The 23,046-nt window shown below is 36.1% G+C and overlaps 1 protein-coding gene across 3 annotated transcripts in view; it reads left to right on the top strand.

Annotated features, from left to right (window-relative positions):
• plxna1b (plexin A1b) overlaps positions 1-23,046 on the top strand; it is a 222,898-nt gene that overhangs the window by 26,637 nt on the left and 173,215 nt on the right. For 2 of the 3 annotated variants that reach the window (XM_073953028.1, XM_073953029.1), the window contains exon 2: positions 15,180-16,531. In XM_073953028.1, coding sequence (XP_073809129.1) covers positions 15,356-16,531 — 1,176 coding nt within the window. In that variant the 5' untranslated portion in view covers positions 15,180-15,355. 3 annotated transcript variants of the gene reach the window in all.

Here is a 23,046-nt window from a genome sequence, read left to right as displayed (position 1 = left end):
CTTGTCGGCTTAGTCCCTTTATTACTCTGAGGTCGCCACAGTAGCATGAACCGCCAACTTATCCAGCGTGTTTTTATGCAGTGGATGCCCTTCCAGCCGCAATCCTCATTCACACTTATACTCTACGGTCAATTTAGCCTACCCAATTCACCTGTACCGCATGTCTTTGGACTGTGGGGGAAACCGAAGCACCTGGAGGAAACACACACGAATGCAGGGACCCAGCCGAGGCTCGAACCAGCGACCTTTTTGCTGTGAGGCGACAGCACTACCTACTGCGTCACTACATCGCCTATTATTATTTATTGATTTATATATATTTTTTGATTTTTTAAAATATTTTTACAGATATTTTATAAACGTTAGTATTATTTTTGTTTATTTCGTTTTTTTGGTTTTGAAAATTATTTTTAAATATATTTATATATTATTTTATGTGTTTATTTATATTTTAAAACTTTTTTATACTTATTTTTATATATATTTAAATTTTTCTATTTTTGTTATTGTTTATTTTTAATGTTATATTTGTTTTTTATTTTGTTTTTATTTTATATTTATATATTTTATTATTATTTTATATATTTTTAATGTTTTTTTAAATATTTTATTTTACTTATTTTATATATTTATATTTTATTATTATATTTATATTTTAAGTTGTTATATTTTATATAAATTCAAAAAATTTTATATAGTTTTTATGTTTTATAAATATATATTTTTTATTTTGCACTTTATTTTATATATGTATATTTTTATATTTTATTATTATTATATTTATTTAATATATATTTAAATTTTTGTTGTTTTTATACATTTTTTGTTTTATAAATATATATTTTTTATTTTGCACTTTTTAAAATTTGAAATATTTGTACATATTTTGTCTATTTTTCAATTTTATTATTTCAATATTTTTTATATTGAAATAAAGAAGAGTATTTCTGTTATTTGACAACAATTAAATTTCTTATTAAGAGGAGAGTACTGAAGTTTTTCCCTGTTTGCGATTTATTAAAAAATGAGAATGACCCACTTTCGAAGTTTGTTATATTACAAATAAAAAATAATGTCAGGCACAGTGCAATATGGGCTACTTAATACATTATGGGTTACAGTATCCCTGCAGATGTGCTCTGGTTGCTTGACCAATTGAACTTTGCTAAAGCGTGCCAGAAGTCAAATATGTTCAATTATCTTACTATAGTAGTTTTGTAAAAACCCATTGAAGGCCTCAAATAAAACAAATAATAAAAGTGGAAATATATTAATGTAAAAGCGACATGCAACTTGCTGTACACAAGAAAAAAACATATGACTGCATTTAAAAAGTGCTGTAATTAATGCAAAATAAAAAAGGACGCTACACTTTGGAACTTATTGTGCTATACAGATTTTCTTCACTCATCTACTAGTAACTGTTGTATATTGATGTGTAATTATCGAACGCGTGATTATATCTGCATTGCTCTATATGCACAGGCCTGATGTAAACTGACATTGTTAGTTTAGTGATGTATTATCTGCTCAGTTTTGCGTGCAGTTTGCTTGTCGAAAGCTTATTTACTGTGTTTAATTAGCGGGATAACGAGCTGTGAAATGAGCGTGTCGTTGCTGACTGGACACTTCCTCTGTTTAACACACACTTTCAGATGGAGATCAGGATGGTCATTGTTTATTCACAGTCCATATTAATGCCGTGCGCTGCATTACACACTCTCTGAAGGGCTTGCCGTTTAACCCTTGTGGCCTGTTGGGCCGTTTTCAGCCACTCTGGGCTGATTTTAAGGCTTAATTTGGCCACAGCTTTCTCCGAGTTTCAGAAAATGGAATAATTTTTGGTGACACATCTTATTTTGACACATAATTTGGGAAAATGCTTTGAACTAGGGATGCTCATTTCGGTTAATTTTGCTAACCGACAACCGCTGCTCATTAATTAACATGACTTAATTAACAATAATAATTAATATTAACAGCGATTAGACCTTCAGAGCGGCAATAATGCATCCTGAAGTAAAGCGAAACGGCTATAAACTCCAGCAAGATAGAGTGATTATATACAAAGTCATACTTTATCTATAAATAAAGTAAAACTATAGAAACTGTGTTCATCTTAACTGAAAGCTTCTGCGTGTTTGCTGGCCTCACCTGTCAGCATTCAGCACGTAACGCCAAAGGATTGAACAGATAGCACACAGCACTATACGGTTACAGAAAAGTTTGCGCTGTTATAATCCACTTACCTTTTAATACGTTTTGATGCGATTATAATCCGCTATTAAAAACAACAACAACAATAACTGAATGTTTTGAATGGGTAATGTAGCCGTGGATGGATGCATTTTGGTCGCCGCCATGGAAGAATGAGTGTAGCGGAAACCAAGCTCTTCAAAAGTTCTCTGTAGTTGTCTTGACAACACAAACTGCTGCTCTGGGATGAGCCGCGTGCAAAAGATGCCCCTCTTAACGCAAAGGCGCATTCAATCAGCCCCTTATGCAGCCAAACTAAAAATATATCAAATAATAATTTTAATCATTTAACTGATAGCATTAATCGGTCACAAACGCACCCTTTCGGTTAACGGTTAATCGATTATTTTGAGCATCCCTACTTAGAACTTTTTTTTTTTTTTTTACTCTGGGCAAATTGACTCCCCTTTGGTTATGTTGGGGCCTGTTTTTGCCCCATTGACTTTCATTATAATGACATTTTTTATTTGCAAAGCCATGGCAGCATGTAATCATGCATTCCTGATTGTTGCTGGTTAGGACAATGTGTAGTTATTATCTTTTATTACAGTTTTTGCAGACATAAAAAAACAAAGAACAGACACACACAAGCCCATCATGTAATAATAAGTGGTGCAAAATGTAAAATAAAGCATGAAACCAGAGAAAATGGTGACATACAAGACATGTATGACCTTCAAAAAGACTCGGCAATGGGTGTAAAGAGAAAAAAAAACCCCAGAGACTGAACAAATCCTCAGAAATGAAACAACATTATTTGTCTTTATGTTGTGTTAGGAAAAGAAGACTGGATCCAAAAAGCCAGTCATAAAAGAGAGGCCTAATATTTTTCCTCTAGAAACAAAGGATAACTTTCTTAGTTATGATCATGCCATGCTGCACAGGTAACGGTACTTTTCTCCAGAAATTCTGTCCAACCAAAACTTGCTGTTGGGTCAGCAAACCTTAGCAAGGAACTGAAATATTCATTCATTCATTTTCTTTTCGGCTTAGTGCCTTTATTCATCAGGGGTCGCCACAGCAGAATGAATCGCCAACTTATCCAGCATATGTTTTACACAGCGGATGCTTTTCCAGCTGCAACCCATTGCTGGGAAACACCCATATACTCTTTCACCGACACACAGTATGGACAATTTAGCTTACCCAATTCCCCTAGAGCACATGTGTTTGGACTGTGGGGCTCGAACCAGCGACCTTCTTGCTGTGAGGTCACAGTGCTAACCACCATGCCCTATCAGCACTATAATACATGTTATTATATTTACAAAAAAGTCTAAAAATATAAACTAATTTATAAACACATTTAAGTGGTCGTCTTCTGTAAATAGTGGTAAGAATGTATGATTTGCTCAGAAAACGCATTAAATTGGATGCATTCTGATTTAAAGCTCTATTATTGTTTCGTTTAATACTTAAATACTGAATTTAGTTTAAATCTTTGACATGCCTTTGGCATATATTTTAATTTAAAACAGTTTGCATTGCATATACTCTTTCTAAATCAATAAATAAATCAGTGAATATACCATACTCATAATCACATACAGTTCTGCATGCTGTGCTTTATTGGAAATCTTACTCCACCTCAAGCACATCTCGAGCTTCTGCGTGTGTTTTGTTGTGCGAGTCTGCAGATCTTTTTTTTTGTGTGCGTATATTGCATTTGTGTGTGTTTTCTCCACATGAGCAGCATCTCCGAGTTTTCCGAGAGTGTATTCTGTGTGTGTTTTGGGGCTCCGTCTGAGAGGCGAACGCTGTAATTGATATGCCACAAGTAATAAATCAGCCGGCCGCCTGCCACCACTCGCCATTATCTGAGGAGACGGGTTTAGAGGTCTGTCCGCAGTGTGTGAACGTGAATTTATGCTGTGTTTTCTGAAGCACAGGGGCTGCGAGACGTGTCCTCGGGCTGCTGCGGGGAAAACGGAAAATGAATTGACTTCCATATTAACTCTGTCTCACGTTTGTTTTGCTGAAACGCACTCCAGCGCTTGTTTCATTTGCGCGCGACGCTTTCTAAGAGTGAATCTCATCAAAACTGTCACTCTTTAATTAAAAAGCATGTTATAATTTGCTTGAAGACATTTAGGAATGTGTTTAGGACCACTAAGGTATTGCATTGCATTTAAATTAAGTATGTTTAATAATAATCCAGACTAATTGCATGCATAATCAAAGTTTGCACTGTTATTTTGTGCATGCATATACACTGTAAAAAGCACTGGGTTTCACTTAATCATTTAGTTTATCACTCTTACAAATTTAGTTGAACAAAAAACAATGACGTCCCCAAAAAAACTCAAGAATTGGTTGAACAAGCAGCAAAAACTATTTTTGTGTATGTATTTTATTTATTTATTTATTTATATTTGCAAAGTATATAAATGTGTGCATTTTAATAAATTAAAAAAAATAAAAATGCTTATTAAAAGTTTGCAATATTATTTTGTGCATATACATTGTAAAAAATGCTGGGTTTCTCACAATGTTGTTACAACACACTTTGATTGTTAACTTAATCGTTTTTACAAATGTAAGTAGGTTCAGCATAAAATTATTAAGTTGTCTAGCTTTACCTCCATTTAAATATGTTTGATTAAGCAGCAAAAGCTATTTCTTGAGTGTTTTTATTTATATTTATTTGTAAAGTGTACAGATATGTGCATTTTAGTAAATGTAAATAAATATAATACAAATTAATACATAATAAATATATATAATACACACATTCAAGAATACATGTACATGCATGTTTAGAAAAATGTTTTTATTTTTTATTTAATTCAATAAATAAATTTATAATTTATTTCTAAAGTATACAAATGTGCATTTTAATAAATTTAAATAAAAAAATGAATGCATAATAAATAAAGTACACACATTCAAGTATATATGTATATGCATGTTTAGAAAAATATTTTATTTATTTTTGTTTGTAAAGTAGGCAATGTATGCATTTTAATAAATATAATAAAAATAAATACATAATATATAAAGTACACACATTCAAGTATATATGTATGTGCATGTTTAGATAGTTATATTTATATAAGTTATATAAGTTTACAAATTTGTGAATTTTAATAATATAAATAAATGTCATAAAATAAAAACATAATATTTAATTATGCACATTTAGAAAATGTATTTATGTATAAAATAATCATGTAAAACATAAAATAATAAATTATTTATATTACACAAATATTTATAATAAGTTATAAATAATAAATGCCAATATTTAAAAAAATACATAATAAATACACACACTACACACATATTTTGTAAATACAATTTTCTTATTTTATTTCAACAATATTGCTGCAGCTGTTAATTAATGCTGCATACCTAAAATCAGACTTAAAAAATGCTTCTGTCTATTAGTTATTGGACACTTTATTTATGCAAGATTTCATATTATGTATGTAAATGTTATATTTATATTTAAAATATTTACATAGCAATATATATATATATGTTAATATGTTGATAGTATAAACATGTATGTGTGTGTGCATTTATATAAGCACATTGAATACAGTTACTACATGCCTTATGTGAATATAAATAAATGTGCATTTTTATTTTGTATGCAAGCAGTCATGATTTATCATTAAACCACAGTGCCGTTGGTTAATTATTTATATATTTAATGATTTTAATGCTTCATTTATTGTGCCGGTGTCTAAGACTGAATCTCATGAAACCTGTCGCTTCAAACCCAAAATGCTTTAATATTCTGCTTGAGGAAATGTAAGTGCATTTTAATACCACAAAAATGTTGCATTGCATTTCCATAATATTAATAATCCAGCAGTTGTTAATTATTTAATGCAGCGGGCTTAAATCAGACCTATAAAAAGTGCTCCTGCCTATTAGACCTGAATGCTTCTACATAAATAAAGCCTGTGGTTGATTTCCCTGTAATGAAGAAGAAGTGTTTGCACAATAATCTGTCTGCGGTTTGCAGGTTTAAAGTGTGTGTGTGTGTGTGTGTGTGTGTGTGTGTGTGTGTGTGTGTGTGTGTGTGTGTGTGTGTGTGTGTGTGTGTGTGTGTGTGTGTGTGTGTCTGTGTGTGCCTGTGTGTGTGTGAGCAGCTCATTTGACTGACACAAGTAGAAACGGATGCCAGCGATAATAGTAGACTTGGAGCCGTGATATAAATAAGAGCGTCTATTATAGCGGCAGAGACATATTCAGTCATTTTGGCGCTTGCGGATTCATTGATTGGCGTCGTTTAAGCGGGTTGTGATCATCTGAAGTGCAGGTACTCATGGGAAATTGCTGAAGCTAAAAGTGGAAGATGAAAGAAAGCCTGGAGGGATGCTGGACAAGGATTTCTTTTATCTGCTGATGAGATTGATCATCCTCTTCAGTTCTCAATCCTTTCTGCCAGACTTTTGCTTTCTTATATGTTCATTCATTTTGGCTATCATGCTTTATCTCTAAACCTGAGCTGTGTTGACTGATTTATTCATCGCCTGATAACACTTGGTTGGTTTGGTTTTGCGGTGGCTGATCCTCTTAAATGAAGAGAAGTGAGGTTTAGATATCTTCAGCCTCTTCTGTTTCACGTTCACACAAGCATCATCCTCTTAAATTACTTTTGCTGTTATTCAGAAGGTGGCACAGTGGTCAGCGGTTGTCGCCTTACAGCAAGAATGTCGCTGGTTTGAGTCCCAGCTGGGCCACTTGGCATTTCTGTGTGGAGTTTGCATGTTCTCCCCGTGTTGGCGTGGGTTTCTCCGAGTGCTCCAGTTTCCTCCACAGTCAAACACATGCGCTATAGGGGAACTGATGAACTAAATTGGCTGTAGTGTATGAGTGTGTGTGGGTGTTGGTCGTGGGTTGTAGCTATAAGAGCATCCACTGCGTGGTTTGTGGTTGATTTCGCTATCGTCCTGGAGGGCCAGTGTCATGCTGAGTTTAGCTCCAACTTGCTTTAACACTCCTGCAAGGAGGTTTGTAGTTTATCTAAGACAGGGGTGTCCAAACTCAGTCCTGGAGGGCCGGTGTCCTGCAGATTTTAGCTCCAACTTGCCTCAACACACTGCAAAGATGTTTCTAGAAAGTCTAGTAAGAGCTTGAGCCCAGGTGTGTCTGATTGGGGTTGGAACTAACTTTTGCTGGACATAGGCCCTCCAAGACTGAGGCTGCATCCGAAACCGCATACTTCCATACTATATAGTACAATAAAATCAGTTTGCGAACCGAGTAGTATGTCGGAAGTCATAGAATTTGAAAAACAGTATGCCCCAAGAAATAAAAACAAATACATAATATATAAAGTACACTCACTGAAGTATATATGTATGTGCATGTTTAGAAAAATATTTATATTTATCTATTTATATATATATATATATATATATATATATATATATATATATATATATATATATATATATATATATATATATATATATTTATATATATATATATATCTTCACTCCCATCAGGTGAATTTTTTTTTCCCTCTCCGCTGTCGCCACTGCCTCGCATGGTTCAGGATTGGTAGAGCTACGCATCGATGGATTTGCTCTTCAGTGTTTGAACTCTCAGTAATGATTAAATCACACTGAACTGAGCTAAACTGAACTGAACTGAACTTAAACACTAAAACCTGAACCACACTGATCCAGTTACTATGACCATTTATGTTAAGCTGCTTTGACACAATCTACATTGTAAAAGCGCTATACAAATAAAGCTGAATTGAATTGAATTGAATATATATATATATATATATATATATATATATATATATATATATATATATATATATATATATATATATATATATTTGTAAAGTATACAAATTTGTGAATTTTAATAGATATAAATAAATATAATAAAATTAAAACATAATATTTAATGTGCACACATCCAAGTATAGATATGTATATTATGCACATTTAGAAAAAAATATTTATATATAAAATAATCATGTAAAACATAAAATAAAAAATTATTTTGCAGGACACGGGCCCTCCAAGACCCGCGGACAACATACTTCCATACTTTATAGTACACTAAAATCAGTATGCGAGCCGAGTAGTATGTCCGAATTCATAGAATTCGAAAAACAGTATGCGAAAAGTGCCCGTATGACTTACTACTTCCGGCGAGATTCTGGAGTGCGCATTCCATGCATGCTGCGTTATCAGAGTGAAGCAATGCAACTGACGCAGATGGGTCACGTGACCATGACAAAACGGCGTATTCAATACGTCTGAATTCCATTCATACTTTTCACATTCATACTGTATAGAACATACTTTTCTGACAGCCGAGTAGTACGCTTAAACTCAAATGCAGGGGCTAATAACTTATAAAGGGGCTAATAATATTGACCTTAAAATGGTGTTTAAAAAATTAATAACTGCTTTTGTTCTAATCGAAATAAAACAAATAAAAAATTCTCCTGAAGAAAAAATATTATCAGACATACTGTGAAAATTTCCTGAATCTGTTAAACATCATTTGGGAAATATAAAAAAAAATAAAATCAAAGGGGGGCGAATAATTCTGACTTCAACTGTATATATATATATATATATATATATATAAAATATTTCTTTGCTTCTTTGTATGGAAGAACAGCAATAGTAGTAAATAATCAAATATATTGTGTATAAAATATGATTGCAGCTCATCTCTGAAATTGAATGGCTTTGGTTTGCCGTTCCTCTGCTGATAGGAAAACTTTCCCTTTTCCCGGTCCATTTTTGCTCATGTGTCTGGAGAAGCGTGGAGTGACGCCGCTTCCCATCATCCCGTCCTTGGGGAATGATGGACGGATAAGAAAGCCCTCAATCACCCCAGCAGGAAAAAAGCAATGGAGATAAGAAATGGGCAAAGAAAGGGACGGAGAAAGGAAAACATTTCTCCTATTTTCCCCTCTGCTCTATCTCGCCTTTATATTTTCTTTATCTCTCGCAGTTTTGGCTTGCCTCCGGCGCTCTCCTGTTGCTGAAAAAATTCATTTTTTTTTCTTTTTTTTTTGTTAATCCTTTTTATTTTTTTCCCGATGGAAATGGTGAAGGTGATCTTGTTTATTTGGATTTATATTCTGTCAATCACAATGTGTTTCTGTCACCACAGTATTGGGTGCTTTTATACCACTGTGGAGTAACATGTGGCTAACTTTCCATCTGAGTTCAGTTCATTATTTCATTCATTTTCCCTCGGCGTAGTCCCTGATTATCAGGGGTCGCCACAGCGGAATGAACCGCCAACTATTTCAGCATTTGTTTTATGCCCTTCCAGCTGCAACTCAGTACTGGGAGACACCCATACTCACCCATTCACTTATACACTATGGCCAATTTATTTAATCAATTATAGTACATGTGTTTGGACTGTGGGGGAAACCGGAGCACCCGGAGAAAACACGGGCAGAACATGCAAACCTTACTCTAATGCCAACTGGCCCAGCTAGAACTCGAACCAACGACCTTCTTGCTGTGAGGCCACAGTGCTAACCACTGAGTCACCATGCCACCCCTTGCTATTTATTTGTGATCTCTTATGGCTGTCAGTTGACTTGATTTTAAGCTTCATCACTAAAAATAAGAGCATAATTCAGCCCCTTTTATTCTAAACAGGCTGTCACTGTATCCCAATATAATCTGGATGAACAGCTTTAAAGGGATAGTTCACACAGAAAAGTGTCATCATGTACTCATACCTGACTTGTTCCAAACCAATTTGAGTGTGTTTGTTGTTGTGTTGAACACAAAAGAAAATATTTTGAAGTTGGCATAGGCAGAGGGTGAACAAACTCCATGGTAAGGCTAATATATGCGCTGCCCTTTAATGCATTAAAAAGTTTTGCGACCGACAAAGAGGTTTTAACAAAAGCACAGCCTATCAACAAACATCTTATATTCAACACACACATTAAGTTATTTTATTAAACTTGCACTGATCTACACTACTAGTTTTTTTTTTTTTTTAAATAATAATGTTATTTAATAATTTAATAAAAAAAATTCTGTTCAAGGCCTTTACAAAATATTAAATTGTTTAAAATTATTTATTAAATATTTATTTATTACTTACACTGTATGTAGTTTCAAATGAAGTTATTACTCCCTGTTGCTTTTATTATTATTGTCATTATTAATAAGAATAATTATAATATTAATATTAATAAAAACAATAATAATAATAATTTGTATTCGAGTTATTTCTAAGGGATCATGTAACTCTGAAGACTGGAGTAATGAAGGTGAAAATTCATCATTACAATCACTGAAATAAATTAATAAATTAAATTATGACCTACTTTTAAACCAGTTATTTTATAGTACAATAACATGTCATAATTTTACAATTTGTTCTTTTTTTTTTTTTCTTCCGGGTTTTCACCTTTATTTTTGAAAGGACAGTAGAGAGAATTGACAGGAAAGCATGGGGAGCAGAGAGAGGGGAAGGATCGGCATAGGGCCGCGAGGCGGATTCGAACCCGGGTCGCCGCGAGCACCGGAGTGCCGACGCACAAACCACTACACCACTAGCGCCGACCAATTTGTTCTGTTTTTGATTAAGTAAATGCAGTCTTGGTGGACAAGAAAACCTTTATTAAAACATATAAAATTCTTACTGACCCCATACCTTTGACCATATAATAATTATTTATTATAATATATTTCATTATATTATATTATATTATTTTATATTATATTATATTATATTATTTTATATTATTTTATTTTATATTATATTATTTTATATTATATTATATTATTTTATATTATATTATATTATTTTATATTATATTATTTTATATTATATTATATTATATTATATTATATTATATTATATTATATTATATTATATTATATTATATTATATTATATTATATTATAGATTGATGGTAGCCAACTGTATAACATAAAAATGTGTTTTGGCATGGCTGGCCACTATACGCAGCAAAATCCTCTGTTTAGACCTGGCATTAGAAGCATTGATGTTGTCTTTGTTGTTTACTCATGTGGTTGTGTCACTTTCGATATGCAGCCAGGGGGCAGAAATTTTAAAATGAGCGGACCTAAATAGGGTGGACCTCAATGTCTACTCTAAAAACTAAGTGTATAATAGCTAGTTTCTTATATTAATGATCCCTGATAATGTAGTAATTTATTTAACAAGTGACATTTTTGAGTATCCAACCCTTTTGCAAAAATAAATAAAAACTACCCATTTCATTGAATGCTGAAAACAAGTTATTCTGGTTTAATATATTAATATACCTCTCTCGTAATACGTCATTTTATTACTTATGTCCTTGACCAGCAATTTTTTGTTTAGTAAGTGTGCTGGCAGCAGTTTGCTTGGTTTCGTTTTCAGAGCTGCTATGAACTCCAGTCAAAAACAGCACTCATCAGTGCAAAGTGCGGAGTTGGACAGTTTTATTTTTGGGGGAGAAACTTACAATAGCTAAATATATATACTAGGACATTTTAACAACCTTTTAACACACTCATCAACTTATAGAATCTAAATAACCGTAATAATGGAAATCTTTGCCTACCGCAGCCCTGCACAGATTAGTTCCAACTCTGCTTCAACACACTTACCTGTAGGTTTCAAAAAAGGACTCAATTAGTTTGATCAGGTGTGTTTAATTAGGGTTAAAGCTAAACTGTGCTGAGCTGCGGCCCTCCAGGAACTGACTTTGACACCTGTGGCTTATTGCAACAATTTCTGTGCCAATATATCGCACAAGTATTCTTCATCATCACAATGTACATTAATGTTCATCAACATTTTGCAGTGAACTACCCCTTTAAAGAAATCTCCAAAATACCTCTCATTTATTTATATCTGGCTTTTGTGTTTTCATAGTCGTGAATTAGAAAGGGAAAGGTGTATAAATCATTTCTATTTGACTTGAAACAGGACAATTTAATTTCCTTGCTCTTGTAAAAGTCAAGAACAACTTGAAGCATCTCAGGCCTCAAAGACTTGCTTTTGGCTTGTTTTTCAGGGGCATTTTAAAGGTACGGCGTCATGTGCGTGCATACTTCATCTACACAGAGGTGCTGTCAGATAGTTTGTGATGATGGATGTTTCATGCCCAGGTCCGACTCTACGGCTGCGGTGTTAGAGTTTGTATACAGTGCATCTCCAATCCATCTTCACCCTCAGAGCCATCAGTCTTTGTAATTAAAGGTTGACACGGTTCACCTCATTTGACCACGCAGTACCTAATGATTTGTGGCGAAATTGTCTTGAAACTTTTTTTCCTCTCTGTTTGACTTTGAGAAATGATGCGTGAGGAGTTTGGATGTGTTTCATTTGCTCTCATCAAAGTTATTGTAGTTGTAGTTTAGCATTTTTAAATCAGATTTCATTTGAATAGAGTTTATGCCAAGCTAGTGTTTTTCCCATACTGATAAGCTTCCGGTGACCTGTTATTGTGAATTTTTTTCCAATTTATACGGTTCTTTTTACAGCATTGATGTTGTAATGTAATTAAAATACTATCAGTTAAATAAACTTTGGCATTCATTTAGTTGCTCAAGCCTAAAACGAGACAAAAAGTCGTTTACACGCACGCGCCCGTCAGAATCGGCAGGCTAGCGCAGAAGCTCCATTGAATACACTGGGGTAAAATAAATGTTCATATTATAAAGACATGGCGGGGGAAAACTGTAATTTAATGCAGTGCTTTTTGTACAATCTGAGACCCATTTTTATATTGGATATTAATCAGTCAGTCAAGATCGCTGATTTTAAAAGAAAATAGACGTTAAATGCGCCAATTTTAGCATTTTCATACTGTTGACCGGAAGCGCCTAACCCAGGTTACTGGCAAATTAAAAGTCCTGTTAGCATGTTTCGGCATATACCCTATACAGTACACAAATGTTGTTCTAAATCGGATCACTGTTCACTAGAGTGTAGAGGAGTGAACCTATACTGGTCTCACGGTTCGGTTCAGTTATGATTATGCCATTGATTCGGTTCAATTCGATATCTCTGTGCATTGACGATGCTTTCCATACACAGTGTTATATTTTGGGGCGAGGCTATAACAAGCTGTCTGTATACACACACAGCACCACACTGTCTCTCATTCATACACATACACAAACATAGACAGCACCTAACAAACACACACACACACTTAAGCGCTCGCAATATGCGTTTAGCCGGGAGAGCTCGCAATGAGCAGAGCTTAAAAAAAAAAAAAAAAACGAAAAAAAAGAAGCACTTTTCCAATGGTCTCTTATTGAGAGCCCCGCTCCGCTCGAGCTCTCCCGGCTAAACGCATATTGCGAGGGCTTAAAGGGAGCAGTGCTCGTAATGTCGAGCGAGAAAAGAAAAAGACAGCTGTGAAACATAACCAGCTTTGTCTTTTTGTAGGAAACACACTTTAGATTTTTTTAGGGTAAGAGGTTTTTGAGTTATTGTCGTCTATCACTGAATGTGTCAGGAATATCGATAACAAAACCAACTTAACCGCGCTCATTTTTGTCGCCCCCCCTGGATGTACAGCGCCCTTAGCAATGGCCTATACTGCCTATGCCACGGGTCAGCCCTGAGTTGGCTCCTGAGTGTTGTAAATACTCACGCTCACCTCCCTCGCGACAGAGCGCATTGGAGATAAATGACGTTTAACAAAAACAAGCGGCAGCAGGAATATATTCAATTCAATTCAATTCAGCTTTATTTGTATGGCGCTTTTACAATGTAGATTGTGTCAAAGCAGCTTCACATAAATGGTCATAGTAACTGGATCAGTGTGGTTCAGGTTTTAGTGTTTAAGTTCAGTTCAGTTCAGTTTAGCTCAGTTCAGTGTGATTTAATCATTACTGAGAGTTCAAACACTGAAGAGCAAATTCATCGATGCGTAGCTCTACCAATCCTGAACCATGCGAGGCAGTGGCGACAGCGGAGAGGGAAAAAAAACTTCACCTGATGGGAGTGAAGAAAAAAAACCTTGAGAGAACCAGACTCAGTTGGGCACGACCATTTTAATTTCTCCGCTGGCCAAAAGTCTTGTGCAGAGCTTCATTCGCCGTGGTTTAGGCTGTATATAGTGTACTGTCGCTTTAAAGCCTGGTTTATTCTTCTGCATCAAGTGACCGGCGTAACCCACAGTGCATGCAACACGCGTAGCTGTGCATTTTTACTTCTGCGTGCTGTCTCTGTTGGTTTGCATTAACACTTCCGAAACGCTGGTTGGCAGTGAGGTGTAAATGTTCCTCTGTGTTTTTCTGAATGCTTCCTGAATGCTCAAGTGGCTCAAACTCGCTCATTTTGAGGCAGCAACCGGCGGACGTGCAACAACTTTAGCTATGAGGTAAACACAAAACAAAACTTTCCATCCGGAGCTCCTTCACGGTACTCCACACTTGTAAACAATCGATACATCGGGGTCAGGCCATTCACGCGACTCTCGGTCCCGCCCAGACTCATCAGCGCTACCAAGCCGACCAATCACAGAGCTTGTTGCAATAGTCATTGCAACATGTAGTTACATTGTTTGAGAGGTGTACGTCAGCGACGCAGATGCCGATGGCCACGGCGTAGTGCTATGCATCAACGCCGTAGCATACGCGTGCGTTTGACGCAGAAGTATAAATTAGCCTTAAGAACGGCGCAGATCCGTTTATGTTTTCACTTTCATATGCAGTTTCATAGTTAATTCTTTATGTTCAGTTTGTTCTTCATAACACACGTGGTTAATGTGAGTAATTAATTACTAAGCGCTGTGTTTTTTTCTGCATTTGTTGTACCAATTAGGAACCAATTATGATGACTATGGTGTGTGTTCTGCTCGTCTTCTCTTTCACACTTTTAAAAACAAAAGTTAATCTAAAAATTACTTTTACTTTTTACCTTTTTAAAAAAAAAAGTGTGCTAAGATAACCTTAACACTCATCATGTGTTTCTTTGCCCTGCAGGAGCGCTGGACGAGGACCGAAGGTGGATGTCGGAGTTAATGATTGTTTGAGAAGCCAAGGAAGTGTCGAATCAGCAAGGCCTGTGCTGCATCCCTTTCTTGTTTGAGTTAATTTAAAACCCTTCAATTAAAGACTAATAGCGTGGACCGCCACATCCTTCAAGGACCAGTGCAGATATGTGGCCACCACAGGGTCCGCAGTGCATTATTAGCCCAAAGACTGTAGTTCTCCTTGGGCTTCTGACTATCTGCAATTCCCCACATCATTCTGAAGGAGCACTGGAGCCATTTAGGTCCTTCACACCTCCAGATTGGGGTCTGACACATTTAGCCATTCACAATAAGACAGGAGATGTGTATGTCGGTGCGGTAAACTGGATCTACAAGCTTTCTAGCAACTTGACCAAATTGAGAAGTCACGTAACGGGTCCAGTTGTAGACAATGAGAAATGCTATCCACCTCCGAGTGTACAGTCATGCCCCCATGATCTTTCCCCGAATAGCAATGTGAACAAGCTGCTGCTAATAGACTATCCCCAAAACCGACTCATTGCCTGTGGAAGTACCTCGCAAGGGATCTGTCAGTTTCTGCGCCTGGATGATCTCTTTAAGCTCGGCGAGCCACACCACCGGAAGGAACACTACCTTTCTAGTGTGGTCGAATCAGGAACCATGTCTGGGGTCATCATTTCTGAGGGTCACCTCAGCAAGCTTTTCATCGGCACACCTATTGATGGAAAATCCGAGTACTTCCCCACACTCTCCAGCCGGAAGCTGATGGCCAATGAGGAGGATGCCGACATGTTCAGCTTCGTCCATCAGGATGAGTTTGTCTCCTCTCAATTAAAGATCCCTTCGGATACGCTGTCCAAATTCCCAGCGTTCGATATCTACTATATTTACAGCTTTAGCAGTGAGCAGTTCGTCTACTACCTGACGTTGCAGCTGGATACCCAGCTAACGTCTCCTGACGCAAGCGGAGAGCAGTTCTTCACATCCAAGATTGTTCGACTTTGTATTGATGATCCCAGGTTTTACTCCTATGTGGAATTTCCAATCGGATGTACTAAGGATGGTGTGGAGTATCGACTAATCCAGGATGCCTACTTAAGCAAACCCGGAAGGCAACTTGCAAACTCCTTGGGAGTATCCGAGCAGGAGGATATATTGTTTACGGTCTTCTCTCAAGGTCAGAAGAACCGAGCCAAACCTCCAAGAGAGTCAGCGCTCTGCCTGTTTACTCTTACGAAGATCAAGGAGAAGATCAAGGAAAGGATCCAGTCATGCTATAGAGGAGAGGGCAGGCTGTCTTTGCCCTGGTTGCTCAACAAGGAGCTACCATGCATCAACTCGGTGAGTTCAGGTCATTGAGACACTGCCTGCCTATGTCGATTGATTTGTTGGGTTTTATGAATGGGTGTGCTTCAGTAATGTCCTCTGCCAGAGTTCAACTTCCATCATCTTGGCGCAAAGGGTGACTGTGATTAGATATAAGTGGGGGAATTGTTGATCAGGCTTGGGTCGCCTGGTTGGGACAGCTGGGAATGATGGGGAGTGGCCCAGTAAAGTATAGTTGAGTAGAGGAGGCAACTTTTGGAAGTTGGCCAAAACCTTTCATTGAATAACTATTGAACAACACCCATTGTTGTCTTAGGATAATTTAAAAGGTTCAAATGTGACTACAGTATGCTTCTTGGTTGGGCCAAGGGGATAAATTCAATGCAAATATGATTTGTATATCGTTTGTACATGGATTTAATTCAAAAGGACGCTCTTGATGAGACATGCCATTGTGGTCAGATATACCATTTCAAACTTTATTAACGGTTACTTTCATTTCAAAATGTCTATATAAGGAATTAGAGGTACGCAAGTATGGTTGTTTGTAAAGCATACAGCGCCATCTACTGGTAAGAACTAACCCCAGAATCTTAATGCATTGGGAAAATCCATGCAGAATTATTTCTGTATTCGATTTATCTCCCTAATTTTATTCATTGGGGTGGAGCCGGCAAATGTAAAGGACGCTCTTGATAAGACCAACCATTGTGGTCAGATGTACCTTTCCAAACTTTATTAATGATTAATTTAGTTTCTAGATGTGTATAAAAGGAATTAGAGGTACGCAAGTATGGTTGTTTGTAAAGCAGCGCCATCTACTGGTAAAACTAATCTCAGAATCGCAATGCATTCGGTAAGTCCATGCAGAATTATTTCTGGATTTGATTTATCGCCCAGACCTGTTTCAAAATCTTAATATAAAAAATTGGAGGTACGCAAATACGGCTGTTTAGAAAGCGTACAGCGCCATGTACTGGTAAAAAAAATAATTCAGAATTGCAATGGGTTTGATAAACCCATGCAGAATTATTTCTGTGTTTGATGTATCGTCCCAGTCCTGTTTCAAAATCTAAATATAAAGAATTGGAGGTATGCAAATGCTGCTGTTTAAAAAGCGTTGTAATGTTGTACAATATAAATATCACACACACTCTTCTTGTCGGCCACCTCCTGTATGGTTGTTTGTAAAGCATACAGCGCCATCTACTGGTAAAAATTAATCTTAGAATTGCAATGCATTTGGAAAATCTATGTGGAATTACTTCTGTATTCAATGTATCGTCCCAGTCCTGTTTCAAGATGTGAATATGATGAATTGGAGGTACGCAAGTATGGTTGTTTGTAAAGCATACAGCGCCATCTACTGGTAACAACTAACTTCAGAATTGCAGTGCATTCAGAGAAATCCCTGCAGAATTATTTCTGTATTTAATTTATCGTCTCATTCATTCTCACTAGACTGGAGCCTACAAAAGAAAAGTACGCTCTTAATAAGACTAAATGTTGTCAGGAACCTCAAGGCCAGGCAATTAGCTTATGTCGTCTAATAGTCGAACTTCATTATAATGTTGGACAATATAAATATCAACCGCACTCTTCCTGTCGGCAACCTCCTGTTTCCCATTACATCTGCTCTCTCTCTCGCTGTGCGTATCTACGGTATTAGGGTTAAGCAAAGTATGCCTGTTTATAAGGCTTACAGCGCCATCTACTGGTCAAAACTAATCTCAGAATCGCAATGCATTCAGAAAATCCCTGCAGAATTATTTCTGTATTTTATGTATCGTCCCTGTCCTGTTTCAAGATCTAAATTTAAGGAAATGGAGATACGCAGGTTTGCAGGTTTATGAAACATAAAGCGCCATCTACTGGTAAAAACTGATCTTAAAATCGCAATGCAATCGGAAAATCCCTGCAGAATTATTTCTGTATTTAATTATCATTTTCACTATAGACTGGAGCCTACAAAAGTAAAGAACGCTCTAGATAAGACTAAACATGCTCAAGAATCTCAAGACTAGCCTATTAGCTTGTGTCTATTCGTGTCTAATAGTCTAACTTCTTTGTAGTGTTGTAGGATATAAATATCACACGCACTCTTCCTGTCGGCCACCTCCTGTTTCCCGTTGCGTCCGCTCTCACTCGATGTATGTATATAAGCAGTTGGAGTTGAGCAGAGTACAGCTGTTTATAAAACCTACAGCGCCATCTACTGGTCAAAACTAATCTCAGAATTGCAGATGTTTCTGTATTTTATGTATCGTCCCAGTCCTGTTTCAAGATCTGGATTTAAGCAATTGGAGATACGCAGGTACGCAAGTTTATGAAGCATACAGCGCCATCTACTGGTAAAAACTAATCTCAGAATCGCAATGCATTCGGAAAATCTGCACAATTATTCCTTATATAATTAGGCTGCTTGTGTAGCCAACCTAGCAACGATATAACACCAGCTATATCTCAGCATCAGAACATCGTAGAGAAGCGGGGGTTGGCTTGTTTGACTCATGCTCGCCCACCATCTATCTATCTATCCATCCATCCATCCATCCATCCATCCATCCATCCATCCATCCATCCATCCATCCATCCATCCATCCATCCATTATGCTAACATATGCTAATTCATGCTACAATCATGCTAGCAACATGCTAATTCATGCTACAATCATGCTAGCAACATGCTAATTCACGCTAGAATCATGCTAATAACATGCTTATCTATCTATCTATCTATCTATCTATCTATCTATCTATCTATCTATCTATCTATCTATCTATCATGCTAACATATGCTAATTCATGCTAGAATCATGTTAACAACATGCTAATTCATGCTAGAATTGTGCTAGTAACATGCTAATTCATGCTAGAATCATGCTAGTAACATGCTAATTCATGCTAGAATCGTACTAGTAACATGTTAATTCGTGCTAGAATCGTGCTAGTAACATGCTAATTCGTGCTAGAATCGTGCTAACATGCTAATTCGTGTTAGAATCGTGCTAGTAACATGCTAATTCGTGCTAGTAACATGCTAATTCGTGCTAGAATCGTGCTAGTAACATGCTAATTCATGCTAGAATCGTGCTAGTAACATGCTAATTCGTGCTAGAATCGTGCTAACATGGTAATTCGTGTTAGAATCGTGCTAGTAACATGCTAATTCGTGCTAGTAACATGCTAATTCGTGCTAGAATCGTGCTAGTAACATGCTAATTCATGCTACAATCATGCTAACAACATGCTAATTCATGCTAGAATCATGCTAACAACATGCTAATTCATGCTAGAATCATGCTAACAAAATGCTAATTCACGCTAGAATCATGCTAATACCATGCTTATCTATCTATCTATCTATCTATCTATCTATCTATCTATCTATCTATCTATCTATCTATCTATCTATCATCTATCTATCTATCTATCTATCTATCTATCTATCTATCTATCTATCTATCTATCTATCTATCTATCTATCTATCTATCTATCTATCTATCTTTTCATACTTTTTAAAACTGTTTAAACTAAATAAACTATTACCGTCAGGCTTTCACAAGCCAGCCTCAAAGTTTGTTCTCAAACTTTAAGAATCTAGTTATATTTACAATATGACGTTGTAAAGTAGTGGACACTCTTGATAAGACTAAACATAGTCAGGAATCTCAAGACTAGGCCATTAGCTTGTCTATCCGTGTCTAACTTCATTATAATGTTGTAGAATATAAATATCACACGCACTCTTCCTGTCGGCCACCTCCTGTTTCCCATTGCGTCCGATCTCTCTCGCTGTCTTTCTCCCAAGTGCTTCCATTATTCAGTCAGACAGGAACATCATTAGGGGAGTTGAGTAAATTTCATGAGTTGCTCTCTCGCTCATGCTTTCTAATTCGTTTAGCGAGGCTTGATCCCATCTTCTCTGCCATCAGGGTCCTCTGGGAGCAGGGCTTGCTTTTCGTCCTCTCGTTCGCTCACTCTTAATCTCTCTCTCTTCATTCGTCTCTGTTCATCTCACTCGCTCTGTCTTTCTGTGGGGCTTTCAGTGGCGAAGAATGGCTTTCATTTAAGCAAGCACTCAGAGATAAAGATCCCCATTTTTATTTTTCGGTCTCGTTCCGAATCTCGGTTTGATCTTTTTCTCTTTCTTTTATATTCCGGGTCTAAGCGGCGGAGCTGGAATCGTGGAGAATGAAGGGGATTTTTGTGAGGTAAAACAGCTGAGTGCGTGACGTCTAAATATTTAAACACTAGGACACTTAGTCTTATGACCTGGTTAAACTGGGTTTTAAATCCTATATTAATCCCTATTTTTCAAAGTAAAGTCAAACAGTGTGAAATAAGAAAGAGGTCAGAGATTGACTAATTGTCAGTCAGCTGATTAGTCATTTAATTAAACTGACTAGTGGTTATTTTCTTTTGTGCTGCTTATGAATGCAGACGCATTTCACAAATAATTATATCAGGAACAATTCTTAGGTTCTGTTTCCGCATGGTATTATCTGCTGCTGAGACACTATTTTGTCACACCCAGCGTGAGTTTTCCATTGTTTTTTTTTGTTTTTTTAAATGCATTTATTCATGCGTTTATAAAAAGCTAAAACTTCTTACACCCATTTTACACATCATTTACTTGTGATTAGATTAGTTAAAAATGGGTTTTATTAGCAGGTTGGCCACTCTCAGCATCACTTTTTGCATTTTAAAATGCGTTTTTGTCACTTTCTGCATCAGTTTTTGCATTTTAAATGCATTTTTTGTCAATTTCTGCATCAGTTTTTGCATTTTTAAATGCATTATTGTCAGTTTCTGCATCAGTTTTGCCTTTTTAATGTGTTTTTGTCACTTTCTGCATCAGTTTTTGCCTTTTAAATGCATTTTTGTCAATTTCTGCCTCATATTTTGCCTATTTAATGCATTTTTATCAGTTTCTGCATCAGTTTTTGCATTTTTAAATGCATTATTGTCACTTTCTGCATCAGTTTTGCCTTTTTAATGTGTTTTTGTCACTTTCTGCATCAGTTTTTGCCTTTTAAATGCATTTTTGTCAATTTCTGCCTCAGATTTTGCCTTTTTAATGCATTATTATCAGTTTCTGCATCAGTTTTTGCAATTTTAATGCAATTTTGTCACTTTCTGCATCAGTTTTTGCATTTTTAAATGCATTTTTGTCAATTTCTTCCTCAGATGTTGCCTTTTTAATGCATTATTATCAATTTCTGCCTCAGTTTTTGCCTTTTTAATGCATTATTATCAGTTTCTACATCAGTTTTTGCATTTTTAAATGCATTTTTGTCACTTTCTGCATCAGGTTTTTGCCTTTTTAGATGCATTTTTGTCACTTTCTGCATCAGTTTTTTCTCTTAAATGCTTTGTTGTCACTCTCATCATCTGTTCTTGCCTTTTTAAATGCATTATTGTCATTTTCTGCATCAGTTTTTTGCTTTTGAAGGCTTTTTTGTCACCCTCTGCATCAGTTTTTTCTCTTAAATGCTTTTTTGTCACTCTCATCATCTGTTCTTGCCTTTTTAAATGCATTAGTGTCATTTTTTGCACCAGTTTTGTCTATTAAATGCATGTTTGTCACTCTTTGCATCAGTTTTTGCCTTTTTAAATGCATTTTTGTCACTCTATGCATCCGTTTTTGCTTTTTAAATTCATTATTGTTAATTTCCGCACAAGTTTTTGCCTTTTAAATGCATTTTTGTCAGTTTCTGCATCAGTTTTTGTCTTTCAAATGCCTTTTTTTGTTGCTCTCTGCATCAGTTTTTGCCTTTAAATGCATTTTTTGTCTCTCACCGCATCAGTTTTTGCCTTTTGAATACATTTTTTGTCACTTTCTGCATCAGTTTTTGCATTTTTGTCACTCTCTGCTTCAGTTTTTAAATGCATCTTCAGAATGGTCAAGCTAAAAACCCATCTTACACATCATTTAGTTGCAGTCAGATTAACTAAAACGCATCTCATTACCAAGTGTAAACAGGGCTTGTTTTTGTTATCTTTTTAAATGGAAATTAATTTCATAAATATGTGTAGCAGAAGAATTGATTGAGTTTTAGAAGCTACTGAAACTTCTTCTTCAACCTTGAACTTTTGCATGTGGAGCGAGAATCAGCATGTGAGTCCAGTAGTTGTTCTGCATCCCGAATGTGTACAGTGGCTGTTGTGCGGCTTTTTGGAGCCTTTATTATGTAAATATCAAAATAAGGCCTTTAGGTTTTCTTTTTTTTTGTGGTTTAGACTATTCAAAAAAACCTTTGTGTGTGTTTGTGCCATTTAAATGGAAATCATGTCTGCCTTTTAGGTTCAAACATTTCATTCATTCGTTTACCTTCAGCTTACTGTTTTTATTTATCAGGGGTGGCCACAGTGGAATGAACCGCCATCTTATCCAGCATACGTTTTAAACAGCAGATACCCTTCCAACTGCAACCCAGTACTGGGAAACACCCATACACACTCATTTACACACACTCATACACCACGACCAGTTTAGTTCACCTATACCACATGTGTTTAGACTGTG

The sequence above is a fragment of the Danio rerio genome, chromosome 6 (assembly GCF_049306965.1).
Source record: "Danio rerio strain Tuebingen ecotype United States chromosome 6, GRCz12tu, whole genome shotgun sequence".
NCBI lineage: Eukaryota > Metazoa > Chordata > Actinopteri > Cypriniformes > Danionidae > Danio > Danio rerio.
Note: the sequence above shows the minus strand (reverse complement) of the source record. Positions and strands in the feature narration are given on the sequence as shown.